Source organism: Aethalodelphis obliquidens, unplaced genomic scaffold, assembly GCF_003676395.1.
Source record: "Aethalodelphis obliquidens isolate GAN/ISIS:26980383/991018 unplaced genomic scaffold, ASM367639v1 scaffold49, whole genome shotgun sequence".
In the NCBI taxonomy this organism is placed as follows: domain Eukaryota; kingdom Metazoa; phylum Chordata; class Mammalia; order Artiodactyla; family Delphinidae; genus Aethalodelphis; species Aethalodelphis obliquidens.
Genome location: NW_020837993.1, coordinates 11957629 through 11977601, shown reverse-complemented (window position 1 = coordinate 11977601; position 19973 = coordinate 11957629). Strand labels below are relative to the sequence as shown.

At 45.4% G+C, this 19973-nt stretch overlaps 1 protein-coding gene and 1 non-coding gene across 4 annotated transcripts in view; both read left to right on the top strand.

The window, feature by feature from the left end:
• The window catches only part of ADAMTS17 (ADAM metallopeptidase with thrombospondin type 1 motif 17), a 351891-nt gene that overhangs the window by 53540 nt on the left and 278378 nt on the right, over positions 1-19973 (top strand). For all 3 annotated transcript variants that reach the window (XM_027083226.1, XM_027083228.1, XM_027083227.1), the window contains exon 4: positions 18591-18763. In XM_027083226.1, the coding sequence (XP_026939027.1) occupies positions 18591-18763 (173 nt within the window). The remainder of the gene's footprint in view (positions 1-18590; positions 18764-19973) is intronic.
• Positions 6181-6287, top strand: LOC113607686 (U6 spliceosomal RNA). The gene has a single exon (XR_003428037.1). It is a non-coding gene; the product is annotated as a U6 spliceosomal RNA (small nuclear RNA).

Here is a 19973-nt window from a genome sequence, read left to right as displayed (position 1 = left end):
CTAATTGGTGTTATTCCCAGAGCTGGGAAACAAGTTGGTCATGGCAGTAGCAGCTGACCTCTGGATTCCTCTGGCTGAACTTTAATCTTCTCTCATGCAGCATCCAGGCAGGGAGTGAGTTGACCTGTGATGGGATCAGGGCCACAACTGGTGGGCTTATGTAGCTGCTGGTGCCCTGTCCAAAGCTCCTGCTGGGCATGTGTAGGCAGATATGATTTCAAATCAAAGGCATATCCAGAGCTGATCTCAGACCACTGTACTGATTGATGATGCAGTGTGGTCCCCATAGGTCAGGATCCTGCTACAAGTGATCAGGATTCTATGGTGGCAGAATTTGCCCTGGAAGATGGCTTGCTGGGCTGGTGACTTTATGTTGGTCTGCCCTTACAGGCTTCTAGAGCAGAAAATCAGTGTGATGGGTCTGGTTTCCAGGGATGCAGTAACTGGAATCATATCAGACAAAGAAATTGACCATGCACCTCATGGAGGGAGGCATCCTCTCACAACAGGATGGCCCAAGGGCCACTCAGTACGAGCCAGTCTTGTGCAGTGACTGGTTGGCTCAGGTGTGCCAGGATCAGAGCAGAAGTGATGTGAGCCTGGCTCAGAAAGGACGTGCAATAAATATGGGTGAAAAGGACAAGAAGGTGGGGGAGGGAGGAGGTGAAGGGGCTATCCTGTCTCTAAAAGATAGGGCAGAGCAGTACCATAAAAAGAGAGAGCGTGTGACTCCTCTGAATGTCCTGAGGAGGTACTGGGGCATCTCAGCTCCCAACATGTTGTCAGTGTCTGGACTTGCCATGTGGGAACGTTGTCTCTCAGGAATTGAATGCTGAGGTTGGTGGACTTATGGCTCATTGAGCTTCTTGTAAAGACTGTGCTACAGAGCTTAGGACAGTCCAAATGAGTTTGTTATAGGAGACCAGTGGCAGCAGATTAAAATAAATCACCCAGGATGTGGTGACACATTCAGATTAGGAGGCCATAGAAATGCTCTCTTATTAATCTCTGGATGACAAGGGCACTGCGCGCATTGCAAAGCATGCTTACAGCATGGCCTCGGGTTTCACCCTGCAACTATCAAGCAGTCCTTCCACTACAACCCGTATGAAGACAGAAAAAGGCAAAAACATATTTCGAAAAATGAAGGAGATAGTCAAAGTGTTGTCAAAATTGGCAAGGACTTTCCACTAACTATAAAGAACAGTGGACCTGGATTGGTAAGGGTAGTCAGTGGGCTTTTCAGAGTGGCCAAATCCTACCTGTCTGAAAGAGAGCCGGAAGAAATATTTTCCCATCTCTTGTTTGTCCTTGGCTTTGAATTTTAGAAGATTTATGATACTTAGGAAACTTGCTGGCTGTTCCTCTTGGTTTGGCATTAGCCATTGTTTTATAGCCATTCTACAGCTAACTCCAGGGCAGCCCTGGAGGGAGGTATGGCGGGAGGTATGTTGCTGGTACTTTGTATCTAGCATTGCCCTGTGGACAGAAGCAGGCCTGTAAATCCCTATTTAAGTGTCCCGTCAGTTCAGAATGTACAGTACTGCTCCCTGGGGAGGTACAGGATCCCACCACAGCCTGGTAGAGCCGACTACACAGATGCCTACTGAACATCGTGCTTGTCTACCTGTCCTCTAGTAGCAGGTCTGAGATGGGATGCTGACTGTTGTGATCAAGGGAGACCTGTTCACCCAAGTCTTGGTGCTGGCTTTAGGTAGACCTCTCCTCACTGCAATTTGAGTATGTACAGAAAACCCATTTGAGGGTCTGAGTTCAAATACTATAGCCTATAAGGGAAAGGATATGCAGAGAAAACATATCTTTGGAAAGGGTTTATTTCAGGACCAGAATAAATTTTAGAAAACCGGTATCCTAATGGGATGTAAGAAGATAAGGCTTTACTATGGAAAACAGTATGGAGTTTCCTTAAAAAAATAAAAACAGAACTACCATGTGATCCAGTGATCCCACTCCTGGGCATATATCCAGAAAAGGTGAAAACTCTAATTTGAAAAGATACATGCCCCCCAATGTTAATAGTAGCACTATTTCTAATAGCCAAGACATGGAAGCAACCTAAGTGTCCATCAACAGGTGAATGGATAAAGAAGGTGTGGTGTATGTATACAATGGAATATTCCTCATCCATAAAAAGTGAAACATTGCCATTTGCAGCAACATGGATGGACCTAGACATTATCATACATTATCATACTAAATGAAGTAAGTCAGACAGAAGGACAAATATTGTATGATATCACTTATATGTGGAATCTAAAAAATAATACAAATGATTTTATTTACAAAACAGAAACAGACTCACAGACTTAGAAAACAAACTTATGGTTACCAAAGGGGAAAGGTGGGGAGGGATAAATTATGGGATTAACATATACACACTACTATATATAAAATAGGTAAGCAACAAGGATTTACTGTATAGCACAGGGAACTATATTCAATACCTTATAATAATCTATAATGGAAAATAATCTGAAAATACATATATATAACTGAATCACTTTGCTGTACACCTGTAACTACACAATACTGTAAATCTACTATACTTCAATAAAAAAGAGAACATTTGGACCTAAACAGATGTCAGAAGTCATAAAAAAAAGAAGATAGGACTTTAAGAAGCAAAAGCCATAAGAACTGCAGAATGAGATGTAAAAACAGTAAACTTAAAAGGGAACTGGTGAGATAATGAAAGCTTATAAAACTCGTTTGCTGTAGCAGAATTAAAATCTACAAGGGAGGCACTACGGAATTGAAACAACATTACACATTTGAATTAGTGACGTGGAGAATAAATGTGACATGCTTCTTTGGGGGCAAAGGAAGGAAAGAATAGAGTGGTGAGAAAGGAAGTGATAGAAATGGGGTACAGAAAATGTAAGTCCAATTTTAGAATCTCTGTAGAAGGAACCCCTCTGCTCAAGTTAGGATAGGGGCATTCATCAAAGATTTTTAATGAATGAAGACTTTCTGGAAGGTTTAAAAAAATCTCAGTTTACCAGATAAAAGGCTTACTGTGTTTTGATCAAAATTCATATACATAGGCCCACAGTTATTTATTCTGGCAAAATTTGTGAATTATAAGAATAATAGGAAAAGTTATACCAGTATTCAAGCAGACAAAACAGGTTACTTAAAAGAAACAAAAATCTGGCAGGCCTGAGTTGTCCATGATACTAAGTCCTAGAAGACAGTGGAGCCAGGACTGCAGTGTTGGGACAAGAAGTGACTGTGCAGTCTTCCCTGGTGGCGCAGTGGTTAAGAATCCGCCTGCCAATGCATGGGACACAGGTTCGAGCCCTGGTCTGGGAAGATCCCACATGCTGTGGAGCAACTAAGCCTGTGCACCACAACTACTGAGCCTGCACTCTAGAACTCATGAGCCACAACTACTGAGCCTGCATGTTGCAACTACTGAAACCCACGTGCCTAGAGCCTGTGCTCTGCAACAAGAGAAGACGCCGCAATGAGAAGCCCACGTACCGCAACGAAGAGTAGCCCCTGCTCGCCACAACTAGAGAAAACCCACGTGCAGCAACGAAGACCCAGTGCAGCCAAAAATAAATAAATAAATTTATTAAAAAAAAAAAAGTGACTGTGCTCCAAGAATATGACACTCAGACAATTTGTTGTTCACCTGTGAGGGCACCTGATGCTCTTAGATATGTAAGAGGTTAGAAACCAGACACCCTGCTTGTCCTTCTAGGAAGGATTTCTTTAAAACATAATTGCAGTTGATTATGAGCTGAAGCAAAATTAAAAGATTAGAAATAGGGAGGGCATGATATAAAGAGTTGATGTGGATGATTGAAACTGGTTTAACAGAGTTAAGCCTAACTAATTGATGCAAATACAGTTCCAAATGGAAAGCAATAATTAAAAAGTTAAGGGAAGATCAAAGACCTTCCCTTAAATGTAAGGGCTAAAACTATCATGGTCCTAGAAGAAAATATAGGAATAAATCTTTATGACCTTGAATTAGGCAATGGTTTCTTAGATATGAATGATACCAAAAACACAAGCAACCAAAGAAAATAAAGATAAATTGGATTTAATCAAAGTTAAAATATTTTGTGCTTCAAAGGATACCATCAAGAAAGTTAAAGGATAACTCACATGATAGAAGAAAATTTCTCCAAATCATATATCTGATGAGGGACTTGTATCTGGGATATATCCTATAATTCAACTATAAAAAGACAACTCAATTGAAAAGTAGACAAAGGACTTGAAAAGATAGTTCTCTGAAGAATATACATATAATTGGCCAATGATCACATGAAAAAATGCTCAGCATTATTAGACACCAGAGGAATGCAAATCAAAACCACAGTGAGATACCATTTCGTACCCACTTGGATAATTACAATAAAAAAGATGGACAATAACAAGTGTTGGTGGAAATGTAAAGAAATTAGAACCCTCATATGGTGCTGCTGGGAATATAAAATGGTACAGACACTTGAAGAACAGGTTGGCAGTTCCTCAAAAGTTTAAGCAAAGGGTTACGACATGACCTAGCAATTCTACTCCAAGGTATACACCCAAGAGAAATTAAAACATTTATTCACATAAAAACTTATACGTGAATGTTCATAGGAGCATTAGTCACAATAGCCAAAATATGAAAACAACCCAAATGTCCATCAACTGATGAATGGAAAACAAAGTGGTATTCCATGCAATGGAATCTTATTTGGCAACAAAAAGGAATAAAGTACAGATACATGCTGGATGGATGAACCTTGAAAATATTTTCATAAGAGAAAGAAGCTAGAAACAAAAGACCACATATTAAATGATTCTATTTATATGAAATGTTCAGAATAGGCAAACCTATGGAGACAGAAAGTAACTAGTGATTTCGTAGGGCGGGGGTGGTAGAGGACGAAATGGGAAGTGGTTGCTAATGGGTATAATGTTTCATTTTGGGTGATAAAAATGGTCTATTTGTGTCATCATGGTTGTGCAACTCTGAGAATATACCAAAAGCTATTGAATTGTATCCTTAAAATGGATGAATTGGATGGTATGTGAATCATATCTCAATAAAGCTGTTGTAAAAAGTAAGGAAAGGTGTAAAATATAAAGTACTTTAATAATATTCTGTACCTCAAATTTAAGAAATATTTTCAAATCAGAAAAGTGGGGGACTTCCCTGGTGGCACAGTGGTTAAGAATCCATCTGCCAATGCAGGGGACATGGATTTGACCCCTGGTTCGGGAAGATCCCACATGCCGTGGAATAACTAAGCCCATGCACCATAACTACTGAGCCTGCTCTCTAGAGCCCGTGAGCCACAACTGCTGAGCTTGTGTGCCACAGCTACTGAAGCCTGCACATCTAGAGCCCATGCTCTGCAACAAGACAAGCCACCACAATGAGAAGCCTGCACACCGCAACAAAGAGTATCCCCCACTCACAGCAACTAGAGAAAGCCCACGCACAGCAACGAAGACCCAACGCAGCCATAAATAAAGAAAGAAAGAAAGAAAGAAAGAAAAGAAAAGTGGAAAGGAATCTGGGAGAAAAAAAGGGATGTTAAATTCTTCTCTGCCCAAAGGGAAAGCCAAAGTTCTACTATGTTCTTGACATGGAAAGAATGTTTCCTAAGATTGTAAGGATAGCTTATTGTAGAATTTCTTCCTAAGTACTGGAGATGATAAACTCAGTGAAATATAGCTCACATAGGAAAATAGAGAAAAGGAACTAAAAACATGACAGAAGATAAAAAATTATCATTTTTATAATAAATATAAAGGCATTAAAACCCTCTATTCAATGACAGAGACTCAGAAATGACACCAAAAAGTTATGGTAAAAGCATGGGTAAAGATTTAAACATCAAATACAATTAAAAGGTGATGGGGGCTTCCCTGGTGGCGCAGTGGTTGAGAGTCTGCCTGCCGATGCAGGGGACACAGGTTCGTGCTCCAGTCCGGGAAGATCCCACATGCCGCGGAGCGGCTGGGCCCGTGAGCCATGGCTGCTGAGCCTGCGCATCCAGAGCCTGTACTCCGCAACGGGAGAGGCCACAACAGTGAGAGGCCCACGTACCGCAAAAAAAAAAAGTGCTAAAATCGAGGAAATACTTATCATAGTACTACAGAAGTCTAATATTCTTCCATTTCTTCTTTCACTTATTTTAAAACTCTTTAGTGCTTGTGTCAGCAGCACATGTACTAAAATTGGAACAATACAGAGAAGAGTAGCATGGCCCCTGTGTAAGGATGACACACAAATTCATGAAGCATTCCATATTTTTAATCTAATTTTAAGAAAAGAAACAAATGAGCTTATTTACAAAACAGAAACAGACTTACAGGTATCAGAAACAAACTTATGATTACCAAAGGCGAAACATGGTAGGGAGGCTTAAATTAGGAGCTTGGAATTAACGTACACGCACTACTATATGTAAGATAACCAACAAGACTTAACTGTATAGCACAGGGAACTCTACTCAGTATTCTGTGATAACCTATATGAGAAAAGAACCTGAAAAAGAATGAATACATGTGTATGTACAACTAAATCACTTTTCTGTGCACCTGAAACTAACACAACGTTGTAAATCAACTATACTTCAATTAAGTTTAAAAAATAAATGAAAGTAAATAAAATAAAATGAGGTTGTGGTAAGACCACTCTCCCCTCAAAAAAACTATTTACTGAACATCTACTATGTGCTAGGCACTAGGTACGGAGCAATGAATAAACTGGCATGATTCCTGTTCTCACAGCTTCCTGTAGAGTGGAAGAGACTGTTATTAAACACAGAGCAGTTAAATTATTTCAAATTGTGGTTAAGTGCTCCAGGGAAAAGAGAAGTGTGCTCTGGTGACTTAGGTGAAGGGGTCCAAGGACATCCTCATTGAGGAAATGGCATTTGAGTTGTGAGGACAAGTCAGTCAGGTGGCTGTTTGGAAAAGAATTTACCAAATGGAGCTATTCCATGTTCAGAGACCAGGGTGTGGGGAGGAGTTTCAGTGCTTGAACTCATGAAGGCCAGTGTGATTATGTGGTTGCTCCCTACTTGGACTTTAGGGGAAGCCACAGGACGACAGAGGGAGGCCACAGGAAATTGGGAGTGGGGGGTCTTAGTGAATTTGCGAGTTGGCGTAACGAGGGTTTCCATTCCCTCTGCTGTTTGACTGGTTTGCTCATCCTGGTGGAGCCCAAGGCTACTTTACATGTGGAAGTCCAAGGAATGGCTGACGTGCCATAAAGGAACCACTCACCTCTTGGTGACCCAGTGGGGACATTGGAAGTTTGGGACCCCCACTAGTAAGGGTGTCAGGAGAACTGCAGCCATGCTCAGATGAATGTGCCTTTCTGGGCAGGTTCTTTGGCCCTGGAGTGTCCTCGGCATTCGGGAAGGGGGTTCTTTGGGAAAGAGTCATAGTCTGGTGACTGGATCTAGGCCAAAAGAGGAGCACTTGACTTATTTTACCACCTCTAGGTCTGCTGGTGGGTTATTTGAGCTCTCTCTCCATTTGTTAGGGGACATCTTGGGCTTCTGTGAAACTCAAGGGGCCTTTGGAGGAGTGAAGGATGTCTGATTGTTAACTGCTCTGGAAATATGTGGGCATCCAATATATTTGGAAGAACCCCTGACATCCAAGACAGAACCATAAATTTGTTTTCCCTAAGCTTCTAAAAAGAGGGTAAAGGATTTTTTGATCCTTTTGTTCCTTGTTTATGGACTTCATTCTCTCATTCACTTACACATTCAAAAATAATGACTGAATGCCAACTACGTACATACCACCCTGCTCAGTGTGGGAGATACAGAGGCGAGAAGGGCAGTCCCCACCCTCAAAACCCAGATACTTGTGGAGATGTATAGCCCACGACCCGAGGCTATGCTGAGCACTATCGGGTATCAGGGGAGGGGTGGAAGGAAGAAGCCTTCACCTATATTTTAGTTTTGTGTTGAAGCAATGAAGAGTTCCTGGTCCAAAGATATGGCCTGCCCTCCTTGCAAAGATGGAGGAATATCTGCGCTGTCTGAAGTTTCTTGTACTTCTTTGCCAAAGATGAAAGACCATCTGTCAAAAGAAACAATATCCAGGAAACCTGTGGGGGATTCCAGGTGCAGAAGACAAGTTGATTTCTTTTCAGGTTTTTGTTTGTCCCGTCTTGCTCTGGCCGGACCATGGCACGTTAATTAATTTCTCTCTCCAAGCTATGTATTTGGGGGATGTTCTTTTTTTCTCTTCCATCAATTTAGAAGATAGAATCATCAAGCTCCAGTAGGCTAGTGTAATCTTTCAGCAATAGACTTAACTGAAAAGTGGTGGTGAGAAGCACATGATAATTCCAAACATTTGCATTTGTTTTCTTGAATTTGCCAAATGTATCTTGATGGACCTCTGAGATGACTGTTCCTTCTGGGAATCACACGTTGTCCTGATTGTCCTGACTATGTGGCTATACACACTTCAACTCATGTGAAGGTGACCTGCCCAGTCCACACTTCTTAAGGCAAGAAAGAAGATAGGCATCTGTTATGGACTAAAATGTGTCCCCACTAATCTCTGTGTTGAAGTTCTAACCCCCAGCACCTCAGACTAGGAATGTGTTTGGAAATAGGGCCTTTAAAGAAGGGATTATAGTTAAATGAGGTCATTAGGGAGTCCTTGTAAGAAGAGGAAATTTGGACTTAGATGGGTAAAGAGGGAAGATCTGTGAAGATGAAGACAGAAGGCAGCCATCTGCAAATCAGGAAGAGAGGCCTCAGAAGAAACCAACCCTGCCGACACCTCAATCTTGGCTTCTAGTCTCCAGAACTGTGAAGAAATAAATGTCTGTTGTTTAAGCCACCCAGTCTGTTACTTTGTAATGGCAACCCTAGCTGACTAATGCAGTATCTTTTACGGGAAACATTTAATATTTAATAGAGGTTGAGACAAGGTTTTAGACTGATGTGAAATAAACCAGAAAACACAGCCATCTGCCTTACCTTCAGGGAACCCTGTGACAGCCAGTGTGAAACATTCTTACTGGAATAGGCCCAGCGTCTTTGTTAGATGGTGCTACCTTGCATTTTCCATTTTTCCTGCTTCTTTTTTTCTGGTTGTACAGCTCTGCCCTTTCCTGATACAATGAATAGTGCTTTTCTTCCTTCTCTCCTTCCAGTTGGAAGCCTGCTTTCCCTAGGAGTCTGGGCTGTTTCCTTGACGGTTCTTTCATCTGTGGGGTATTTATAGGACTGTTAAAGTTTTACATGCTTCTCTCCCTCCCTTGAGGGGAGCACCCAGCGCCCGGCCAGCCACAGATTCAGGGTTTGACTGGCACCTGTTGAACAATTATCGTCTTTTCTCAGTTGGTGTGAGGTGGGCGTATTAGAAGCCTTGTTCTTCCTTGCTGGCAGTCTGTGACTGGACAGGGAGAGTGGTAGAAACCGAGTGAAGATGGCAGTCTTCCGTGGGCCTGGGTTTTCTTATTGGATGTGTGAGTTTTTTCCATCTCAAGCTTCCTTCAATTCTAGTATTTTCCAGCAGTGTTCCTGTTTCTCTCCTCCCCAGACCTCACCAAAGTCTGTACCATTTCCTCACCTCTCACTTTTTTCCCTTCCCTGGCCTGGTGTCCGCTCCCCTGTCCTCAGCAGCACTCTCCGTAAGACCCACCTGGGTCTGGACCTGGCCCTCTGCTGTGCTGGAGGAGCTGAGCAGCCCCTCCTCCTGAGACTTTATTTTCCCTGCTCTTGTGACGCTGTGCTCTGCTTTCCCTGCACCTCGCCATCCGCCCCCCGCTTGGTTCCGTTTCTTCTCTCCAGTCATGCAGTTTGGAGGTCCCGGAAGGATCGGTCTGGGATCGTTGCTTCCTAGATGCCTATCTCTGATCTCGCCTTTGCTTTTGAGCGCCAAGTCTGCACACTCGACAGCCAACTTGACCTCTCCACTTGGGTACTTTAAAAGCACCTGAAACTAACAAGGCCAAAACTTGCAGTGCTTTTTTTTTTCACACCTGGCCCTGTTCCAGGGGTCCCTAATTCAGTGGTTAGCACAACCATACAAACCAGGAGTTATCCTTGATAGCCCTTCTTTACCCACCCAAATATCCCCAGTATTCTTGGTCTCACCTTCTAAGTACCTACTGAATCTATTTGCTTCCTTTCACCGGCAGTTGCCCCCTTTGTCTAGCTGTGGTCCCTATGTACCTGAGCTCCTGTAGTGGTCATCCAACTAGTGTCCCCACTTCCATGTCCCCCTGGAATCTGTTCTACCCATAACAGCCAGGGTGACACATTGGAAACACAAGCCCTAGATGGCTTCCCACTGCTCTGGGGTTAAAGAAGAAAACCCTGAGCACATTGCATCTGACCCTTCAAGTGTGCCCCTGCCTTATTGCTCAAGCCTCTTGGCCAGCCACACTCTCTCTTGGATCCCTGTGGTTTCTAGAACATGCCATGCCTTCTTCTGTCCCCAGGGCCTATGTACCTGCTGTCCCCACTGCCTGGACTGCTCCCATCTCCTCTCTTCTCACTGCCACTGATTAACTGTTGCTTATCTTCCTAATCTTGGCCCTAGTGTCACTTCCTGATGGAACCCAATCTAAATTGGAACCCCCTTCTTTTTATCCTGTCATAGTATTATCTATTCTTTCTTGCAAACATTCGTTATATTTGTAATTTTTATATATTCATTTGATTAATGTTTATTCCTCCTAGGTGGTCACCTACATTACCTAGCACATAGTAGGTTCACAATTCAATATTTGTTGACCAAATGAGTATCTTCACAATTCAATATTTGGTGACCAAATGAGTATCTTCACAATTCAATATTTGGTGACCAAATGAGTATCTTCCCACCTCACCCACAGACAGTAGTGCCTGGTTGCTTGGTGCCCACGTGGCTCTGACCATGGGTGGAAAGGTCTGGCAGGGCCAGCTCAGCCTTCTTACCCCTGGTCCTGCTGCCTCCCAGGGTGGGGGGTGTGTGGGACACCTCCTGCCTAATGAAGGGACTGATTTTGGACTCCAAGGTTGATCAGTTCTTCATTCAGCATCTTAACCACAAAAAACCCTATTTTCCACCTTTCTTTGTAAGGAATTTACATGAAAAAAATATGCCTTTTATAAAAGTGACTTGGCCTTGGGGGAAGTTATTTAAAGAATTCATACTTGGAGCGCAAAACTTATTTTTTTCCTTTTTAAAAAAAAAAGAGAGAGAAGGCCATTATTTTTCAAGGATATTGGATTTATGCAGCTGCCAAAAGTTCACCTGGCTGGGAGTGCTTCTGCACATGTGGAACCATCGTTTCTAGTTGAAAAGGTAGTTTTTTTGTTTGTTTGTTTTTAAATAAGCAGACCCTTTGGTTGAAGAAAATAAAAGTGATCAGAAAATTTTTTTTGGACCTGATAATTTTCTTGGAAAGCATGTTGTTTGTCTGTGTGTGTGCAAACTTAAAAACGAGACTTGTTGTTCATGCTTCCTCCTCCAGTACTTTCCCCACGTTGACTATGAATCTGTAAGGTGCTGTCCTTGGGTCTTTGGATGTGGCAGTGATAGGTTGTTGGGAAATCTATGGCACACACTGATGCTTGCATTTCCTTCACAGGGCACCTCATTGATTGGTTTTCGTTAAAGATGACTCAGAATGAAGGGCAGCATTCCTGTCTATGGCAGGGTTCTGCAGTGTGGAAGTGCATATCCAATATCTTAATATTTCCATGGTGAAGAAATAAATCCTTATTTCTAGAACTGGGAGGAGTCCTTGAAGCTTGAATGAAATATAGGAATTAGTTCTAGGACTGACCCTCTCATTTTAGGCTATATCAGTTTGTGTCTAGTTAGGAAAACAGAAACTGTGCTAGGTATTTCTAATTATGAGATTTAACACAGGGAATTGGTTACTTCAGTGTCAAAGTCTGAATGAGCAAAAGTGGAGCTGAGGTAACCCAGGTAATAGCTATCACCCCAGGGCTGGGGAAAGAAAAGAGAAAAGGTGGCATTTCCAAGACCACAGAGCTTGCAGCAGTGGTCTGTGGGGCTTGGGCTCAGACCTGTGAGGGACATCAGACCACCAATGAGGTACAGCCAAGCAGGTGTCTCTATGGATGTACCTCTGAGGGAGATGAGGAGGCTTGTCTGGGAGTTCCCCAGGAGCTGGAGGCTAGAGACACAGCTACCCAATACTGCTGGAACAATGCCACCCTGAGCTGAAACACAGGAGCCCATTCTCCCCATCTCCTGCCTTCCAGTCTCCCTACAGCGCCCCCTGTTGGCAGAGCTGAACAGGAAGCCAGCTAGCAAGGGAGTCCAGGAAATAGTTTACAGGCCCCCAACCCCAGAGTGGAGCACAGAAGAGAGGGCTGGGAGAAAAAGGGCAAATAACTGGTGCACAGGAAATGGATACCTTTCTGTTAAGTGGCACTTTCAACGGCATCAAGATCAGGCCCAGGTGAATTTTCAGAGTTCCCAACTCCCACCCTGAAGGTATTTTTATTACATCTCATGGCTGCTTATTTTGGGAGAGTTAAAGACAAAAGATAGTGGGGCTATTGGACATGCAGTTGAAACCACACATCTTACCATTTTTCATGCTGTGGCAGCGGTGGCTTTGGTTCCTTGAAAATGGGTTGGTGTGGCCATGGCGGGGGTGTCTGTACACAGAAATCTCGCTTGTGGCGACAATCGGTCTCTCCTCCAAGGAGTGTGACTGTCTGTTTTCCATCTTAATGAGAAACATTTGATTTCCATTCTTCTATCCTGTGTGAAATGTCATTAATGTTTCATGGTTTAAATAGCTGATTTCATGTACAGTCATTTTTTGTGTTCTATCATATTTCTGATGATTAAAATATTCTGCCCTCTGGAATGTTGGGAGGTTACATTGGGATGTTGAGCAGGAGTTATAAGCCACTCCTCTTGAAACTGATATTTTTGTATAATTATAACTTATTGTTGCATGATTGAGGATGTCCTTAGAGAAACTCTTTCATGCCCCTACCCAGTAAGAAATGTCGAAGACAACAAGTTGATTGGTGAGTGTCTAGACTAGAGGTCCTGATCAGACCCTGTAGGGTACATACAAGATGGGCTTCCCTGGTAGCGCAGTGGTTGAGAGTCCGCCTGCTGATGCAGGGGACACGGGTTCGTGCCCCGGTCCGGGAAGATCCCACATGCCGCGGAGCAGCTAGACCCGTGAGCCGTGGCCACTGAGCCTGCACGTCCAGAGCCTGTGCTCCGCAAAGGGAGAAGCCACAACAGTGAGAGGCCTGCATACCGCAAAAAAAAAAGAATCCACTATTGGTTCTGGGTCATGCATGCAAAGTTTAAAAATTAGCATTTAGACCCTAGTAGTTAACAGCAATAATAGTAATGTAATAATAAGTATAGAAATAAGACTAGCAGCATCATTTGAGTGTGCTTATTATATACCTGACCCTGTGTTAGTTTCCCCACATCCACCCTAAGAGAGCAGAATAATTATCCCCTTGTTTTAGAGATGAGGAAGCTTGCCCCTGGCCACCCCAGCACGAGCAGACTCTACCCAGCTCTGTTGGATGTCACAGCTGGGCTCCTCACAATTAGAGTTGTCCCCTCCTCCTTAGGTGGAGGGAGGGAGCAGGGGATTCAGGGGGCACTCCAAGCACCTCAGAGTTGGCTGTCCAGGTCCTCCACCTGCAGTGGGCCATGGCAGGGGTGGGGGGCGGTCACTTGGGCAAGCTGCATGGACCCCAGAGCTCCAGTCTCCTGCTTAGTCTGGTCTGAGAGGTTTTACTGTTCTCATGGCTACTTCTGTTTTCTAGTTTTGAATTAGTTTTCGATGTGGTAGGTACAGAAAAAAGAAAAGTCCCATCCACGTGTCCTGCATGGCAGCCCAGCCAGTTCAGGCGGGGGAGCTGTAGACCCTTGTGCCTTGGGTGGGCTGTGCCACCGAGTGAACAAGGGGACCCTGCCTGCCCAGCAGCACCCCTCTTATTCCGGAAGCCAGTGTCACCATCTGTGCTCTCACCTCTTCTTTCTAACTCAGACCACCTGTCATCCCCCTTTCTTGGTTCTGCTGCCCCACTCTTGCCCTCCTGTTATGTTGGCTGCTGGGCCCTTGGTCCTTCTGGGTGCTCTCACTGCCCCCTCCCCTGCGGACTGAGGGATCACTTGAGGCTGCCGACTTGGAACACGCAGTGGAATTTCTTTGGAATTCCCTTTGATGAGTGTTTTTAATTTTCCGTCCTTCAGTGTTATAGAAGGGACTGAGGGATCACTTGAGGCTTCTGATGGGTTTGCCTTTGTCCTGCCCACTAGAGAGCTGGAGAAAACCCATGGTTAATGCAGCTAAAAGAATACGTGATTCTGGACTCTTCCCCAGGTTCTGGTTGTCCACCGTGCTAGTGTACCCAGGTGGGGACGTTCTTGATCTGGACCTTGAGTGCTGTGTGTGGGAAATGTTTATTTTTCTGTCTTGAATGACAAGTTCAGGTTAAGTCTGCATCTCCCTGTTGACTCTGTAAGCATGTTTGACACCTGCTACCTAGTTCCTAGTGGTGGAGACTCATCTTTGTCTTCTCAGCCTGAAGAGCCCAGTGCCCTTGGGAAGCTGTCTCCACTTCCTCCACCATGTCTGCTTTCCCTCTAATTTGCTTCTGCAGCTGGCAGTGCTCCTTTGGCACAAAGAGTAACCTGAGGTCTTCTCTGGTGATGACATTATAGAATCAGACATGCAAGGATCCTCCTTGTGCAGTGGGACGTAGAGTAATTTCAGGGCTGGCTTCTACCGTTTGAACTCTCATACCAAATATTTTGTGATTTATGCATTGGTTTTCCCTAGTGAATACCTAAATACTCTATTGTTGTTAAACTAAAGAAATATCTATACTATATAGAGCTTGGCAGTTCATAACTAAGCTTATTTTTTACTTTACCAAGAGCAGAACTAACAACTACAGGAAATTATGTATTTGCTCAGCATTTTCATCAGTCTCCAAACTCTTAGAATAAGTAATATATAATTTGAATATGCTAAAAGTACAACATTTAGAATGCCATTGTTTTCTTCCTTGTCTTTTTCTCTCCCGCATCTTGTTCCAAACAAGATTCAGGGTAACTTGCATAAGCACACACAGTTTTCTTTTTTAATGGATAATTGAGGCAAAAGGAAAATAAATGTAAGAAAAATATGAAGCCAGAGATTGAAAATCTACCAAGTCAGCACCAAACCCCAGCAATGTGCTGGCAAAAGAAACTGCTGGGCTGGACTTGGGAATGATCCCCAGTGTCTGTGACAACAGGAGAGGGCCTGGGGCCTTGCAGGTTGTGGTCTGTCCTCATCAGTGGGGTGAGGGCCGCCTCCCTTGTTCCTACAGTGGAGGGAGACAGCTAATGACCGAGTGAGGTTGGAGGGCCCCCAGGTGGCTGCACGCCTGCCTGGCCTGAACTTTGACTTCTCCTGTGAGGTCTAAATCCAGCACCCATGTTATTATGAAATTGGTGTTTTTCTTCTTGCTTTTCAATATGCTTATAATCTGTGAATATTTGTATTGATGAAACTTTGTTTATTAGGGTATATTTATGCAGTTCATGGAATTAAAAGTGAAAATAGATTATGATTCGGTTTTCCCTGTAGGAAAGGAAGAACCATCAGAAGTGATGGCTCTAGAGCTTTGCTGGTGGAGGTGTTGCTGGGAGCAGGGAGAGAAGAGGAGGGTGAGCTTCCCTCCCCTTCCACCCCTGTTCCCACCTGCAGGGATAGGGAATGCAGGTCCTCGGTCTCTTACCTGCTATTACCCAACCCAGGCTTTTGGACAGACTGTTGAGCCTTTATTGTTTCACTGCAGAAAGAGTGGTGCCTTTGATGAGGGCTTGTTGCCCTAGACTTCACTGGAGTGGGTATTCAGTATGTGGCCCGGGCACCGCATTGCCTTTTGAAATCTGAAAAATTTTGATCTCCTGAAACCCACCTAGCAGTGGGGCTCTGAATCGAGGCTTGGGGCCTCTCCTCTTGTGCTTGGGACAGGACAGAGCCCTGGGGTATGTGGGGGTCACCAGCCAGCCTAGCGTGGTTGTGGCGTGACAGCCCCAGTTAGCAGTCCTTGGTGAGGGGGGCTCAGGTAAGAGCACACATGGCCCGGGAGCTGGCTGTGTAGTTGCTGCTGTTGCTTAAGGGCCTGGTGTGAGTGGAGGCCATCTGAGCGGAAGGAGCCGTCACTGAAGGCTGCTTCTCCTGGTCAGGCCCTGCAGCAGCCAAGTCAGTATACAGCATCTTTTCCCGCTGAGTTTTCTGTGGCCTTTCCCATCCCCATGTTTTAAGTTCAGCAACAGCGAGGAGCATGTTCGCACCCAAAGCCAATGCAAGCGGGAGAGTCAGAGCTGCTGGGTGAAGCCTGAGTTCTAGGGCCAAATTTACCCCTGCCCAGTGCTTGACTTCAGCTTTGTTATGTGGGAAAGAGGGATTTCACTCTCTCATTCATCCATGTATTCGGTCATTCACTCACTCAAGCATACATTCATTCAGTGAGTGTTTATTTCGCAACATGTGCTGGGCCTGGGGCTGGGGGCAGTGAAAGGGACAGATGAGGTAGTTGTAGTGCAAACCCTTTAAAAACCACAGAGCACCTGACTGTTGTGTTTTACCTGTGACTGAGTGTTCTGGGCATATGTTAACGTGCAGCATTTTACCCTTTATGATACCCTGTTTATTAGCTCTCCAAGGTCCATCAGGGAGGGAGGGGCAGGTCTTGTTTGTTTCTACTTGAAAGGGTGATGCCCAGTGCATCATTTTGATGTGTGAAATGTCCAGGGGGTGATGTGCTCCTCTGGTGGGGAGTGCTGGGCTACCTTTCTCAGTACTCCCCTCTTACGTGTTTAAGCTCGCCATCTTCCAGAGAAATGTCAGTAGTGCATCCTTTAGACTCTGCTAAAAATGCAGCTCTTTTCATACAGGAACCAGAAAATATAGACATGGTGTGAAAACAAGCAGCCAGTGTGGGGAAGAGCTGCAGAGGAGTTCATGAGTTGGGATGCTGAGAGATGGGCAATAAATCCCAACTTTGGGAGGAGCTGAGGCACAGTTTGGCTTGTGGTCGCCTGGGAGAATGTGGATGAGCTCGTTATAGCAAAGCTCCTGCTTGGGTGGCCCTTTAGTTCTGCTGCTTTAAAATGTGGCTGACATGGCTCATCACAAATTCCAAGATGGACAGGTTGGCCTGATCCAGGCAGTGAGCACCCGGCAGGCATGCTGAGCCCAGGATTTGGAGGTCACCCATGGTCCACCTTCCTCGTGTTCCGAGACGACCCGTTGGTGAATATGGGTGTAGGTCCAGAGAGAGATCCTCAAAGAGGGGCCTCTTTCATTTTGGCCATGTACAAAGGCAGTACCATCTGACACCTTACCTTTTATCTTAGAATAGACCCTGCCTTCCCGAATTAGATTCCTGAGGCCTGGAAGTCTCCATGGAAGGTGGGCCTGGCTTTGGGGAGGAGGGAACCACCCTGCAGGTTGACAAGACATATATGTAGATTTATATCTGCTTCTCTCTACATCACTAAATAATCTTCACAGTTGTACTTTTCATGGCTGCCTGCTGTTTTACCATTGTTGGCTTTCTCTGTGGTTGGATTTTAGATTGTTTTTCAGTTTGTCTCACTGCACAGACTATTCTTGTTTGTACACTATGACCCATAGTTCAGTTTTTTCTTATAGTATGCATCTTTGGTTCTGGAATGCTTGGGTCACTGTATGAGGGTTGGGTTTACTGCATGGAAGTTGTAGCAGAGCTGGCTTCCGTGTGAGCTGGTATAAAGATGGAAAAAATCGCTATCAAATTAAGGAACTGCCTTTCTATTCACATTCGGATTCTGAAAGTGCACGTTATTCATATCAACCTTTGATGTTAGTCAGAGGCGTTTGCACCCACAAATCTGTGTGTCAGTCCTCACATGGCAGCTTTGAGCGTCCAGACATCTTGACGTGGGCTCAAAATAATGACCATAGCTGTTTAGCAAGTAAGATCTTCTAGGAAATCCGTTGATCTGAGGGGAGTCAGTGGAGAATTACTTACTGTTTACTAATACCTTCCCTGTGGTAAGGAAAGAACAAACTCCAATCTTGGCCTGGATGTGTGTGTCCTGTTTTTTTTTTTTTTTTGAAATACTGCTTTTGTGCCTGCTAAAGTTTGTAGCTCCTTATTTGTGACTCTCAGTGTGGTCTCTGGACTGCCCTCTTCCAGGCCCCTGCTCATTGGCCCAGCAGTGGGTCATGGTGCTTTCAGAAAGCCTGGGGGTCTGTATCATTAACCCTACCTGCTGGGCCCAGGCTTCCTTTTCCTCCACAGACTGTGCTGTTCTCCCCGTTCCCTGCAGGGACAGGTTTTCTATTCTGTACTCTTTGGCCCCATCTGCCCCATCGCTGCCACAGTGGGCGGGTGTGACCCTCCTGACATCTGGCCCCCAGGCATGCAGGCTCAGCCTCGGCAGCAGAGGGCATGGACGCTGGGCCTGGCCACTGGCCGGGGAAGACTGACCATTCTCTTGGGGAGGCTTGATGGAAGGCCTGTTCACTGCGTGGACAGGAAGCCAATACACTAAAGGGCTGCACAGATGTCTCTATTGTTTTCTAGAAAAGAAGAAGCCGAGGAGGGGCTGGCCGTCACGAGACTGGCGGGAGCGGAGGAATGCCATCCGGCTGACCACCGAGCACACAGTGGAGACGCTGGTGGTGGCCGATGCTGACATGGTGCAGTACCATGGGGCCGAGGCCGCCCAGAGGTTCATCCTCACTGTTATGAACATGGTGAGTCCGGGACCAGCACCTGACCAGGGGTTTTGCTTCCTCTTGGACGAGCACTCTGCATGTGGGTGCTGGCCATCTTCTCCTGGCGGGGAGGGATGGGGACATACACAGCCTTGTGACCCCTGGGCAACATGGAGCACAGGGGGCTGGGAGGTGCCCCCAGGGAGAGGCCTGACTCGCCAGCCTGGGCTGGTGTGGGGTCAGCGCCTGAGTCTGTCTGCACTCCTCACCAGAGGCCTCCCAAGACCCTTTCTATGGGTAAATGCCCCTCCAAGGGGATTCAACACTAAGTCAGTCCCTGATCTAAGGAGCCAACAGTCTCATAGGAGGAATCAAGATCAGACTTTAATATAAAACAGAGCTTGTCGTGCGCAAGGAAGAGAGGTTATCTAGTTGAGGGAACCAAGGAAGCAACATATGTCTACATCTGATTTGTTGAATGAGGAGTAAGGGAGACCTTCACTTGGTGGGTAGGTTGGGGAGGGACCTCAAGCCTCAGATTTTAGATGCAGGTGGTTGTTTGCACAGAAGGATGTTTGTGTGCATCCCAACTCCACCCATCTATCCACTCTCCTAACAAGCATTTTTGAAGACCTCCTGGCATTGTGTTAGTTGCTAGGGGGACAAATGCCAAAAGACCTGGTCCTTCCCTCAGGAGGCAGTGGTGTCACAGATGGGTGGAATGTCTGTGTTTCAGTAGACATCTCTGCAGGGAGCACTGGGGGCTGGGTGGAGGGCTGGGGAGTGATCACCCCACAGCATGGAGGCTTCATGAAAGAGCTGACCCTTCAACTGTGTTTGCCAGATGGGGGAGTGGTGGCAGGTCATGCAGGGGATGCCGCAGGAGCTGCATCTGGGGGAGGGCAGGTGGTGTGATGTGGCTGCAGTAGGGAGTGGAGCAGCCTTAATGTGGGGACGTGCATAGGGTCAGGATGTTGGCGGGGGGTAAGGCATCCCTAGGAGCGGAGCCGCCGACGGGGAGGGGAGTAGCATGTCTGGAGCGAGGTTTGGAAGAGCAACCCCAGCAGCTGCACTTGCGTGGATTGGAGTGAGAAGGGCAAGAAGGAGCACTGGGAATGGAGTGTGTGAGGAGAGAGGGTGTGAACTAAGGGGCAGGAGTGGGGATGGAGGAGGCATTCATGCAGAGAGGAGGATGTGCTGGGAGGAAAGACCCACAGGACTTGGTGCCTGGCTTGGAGAGGCAGGAGGA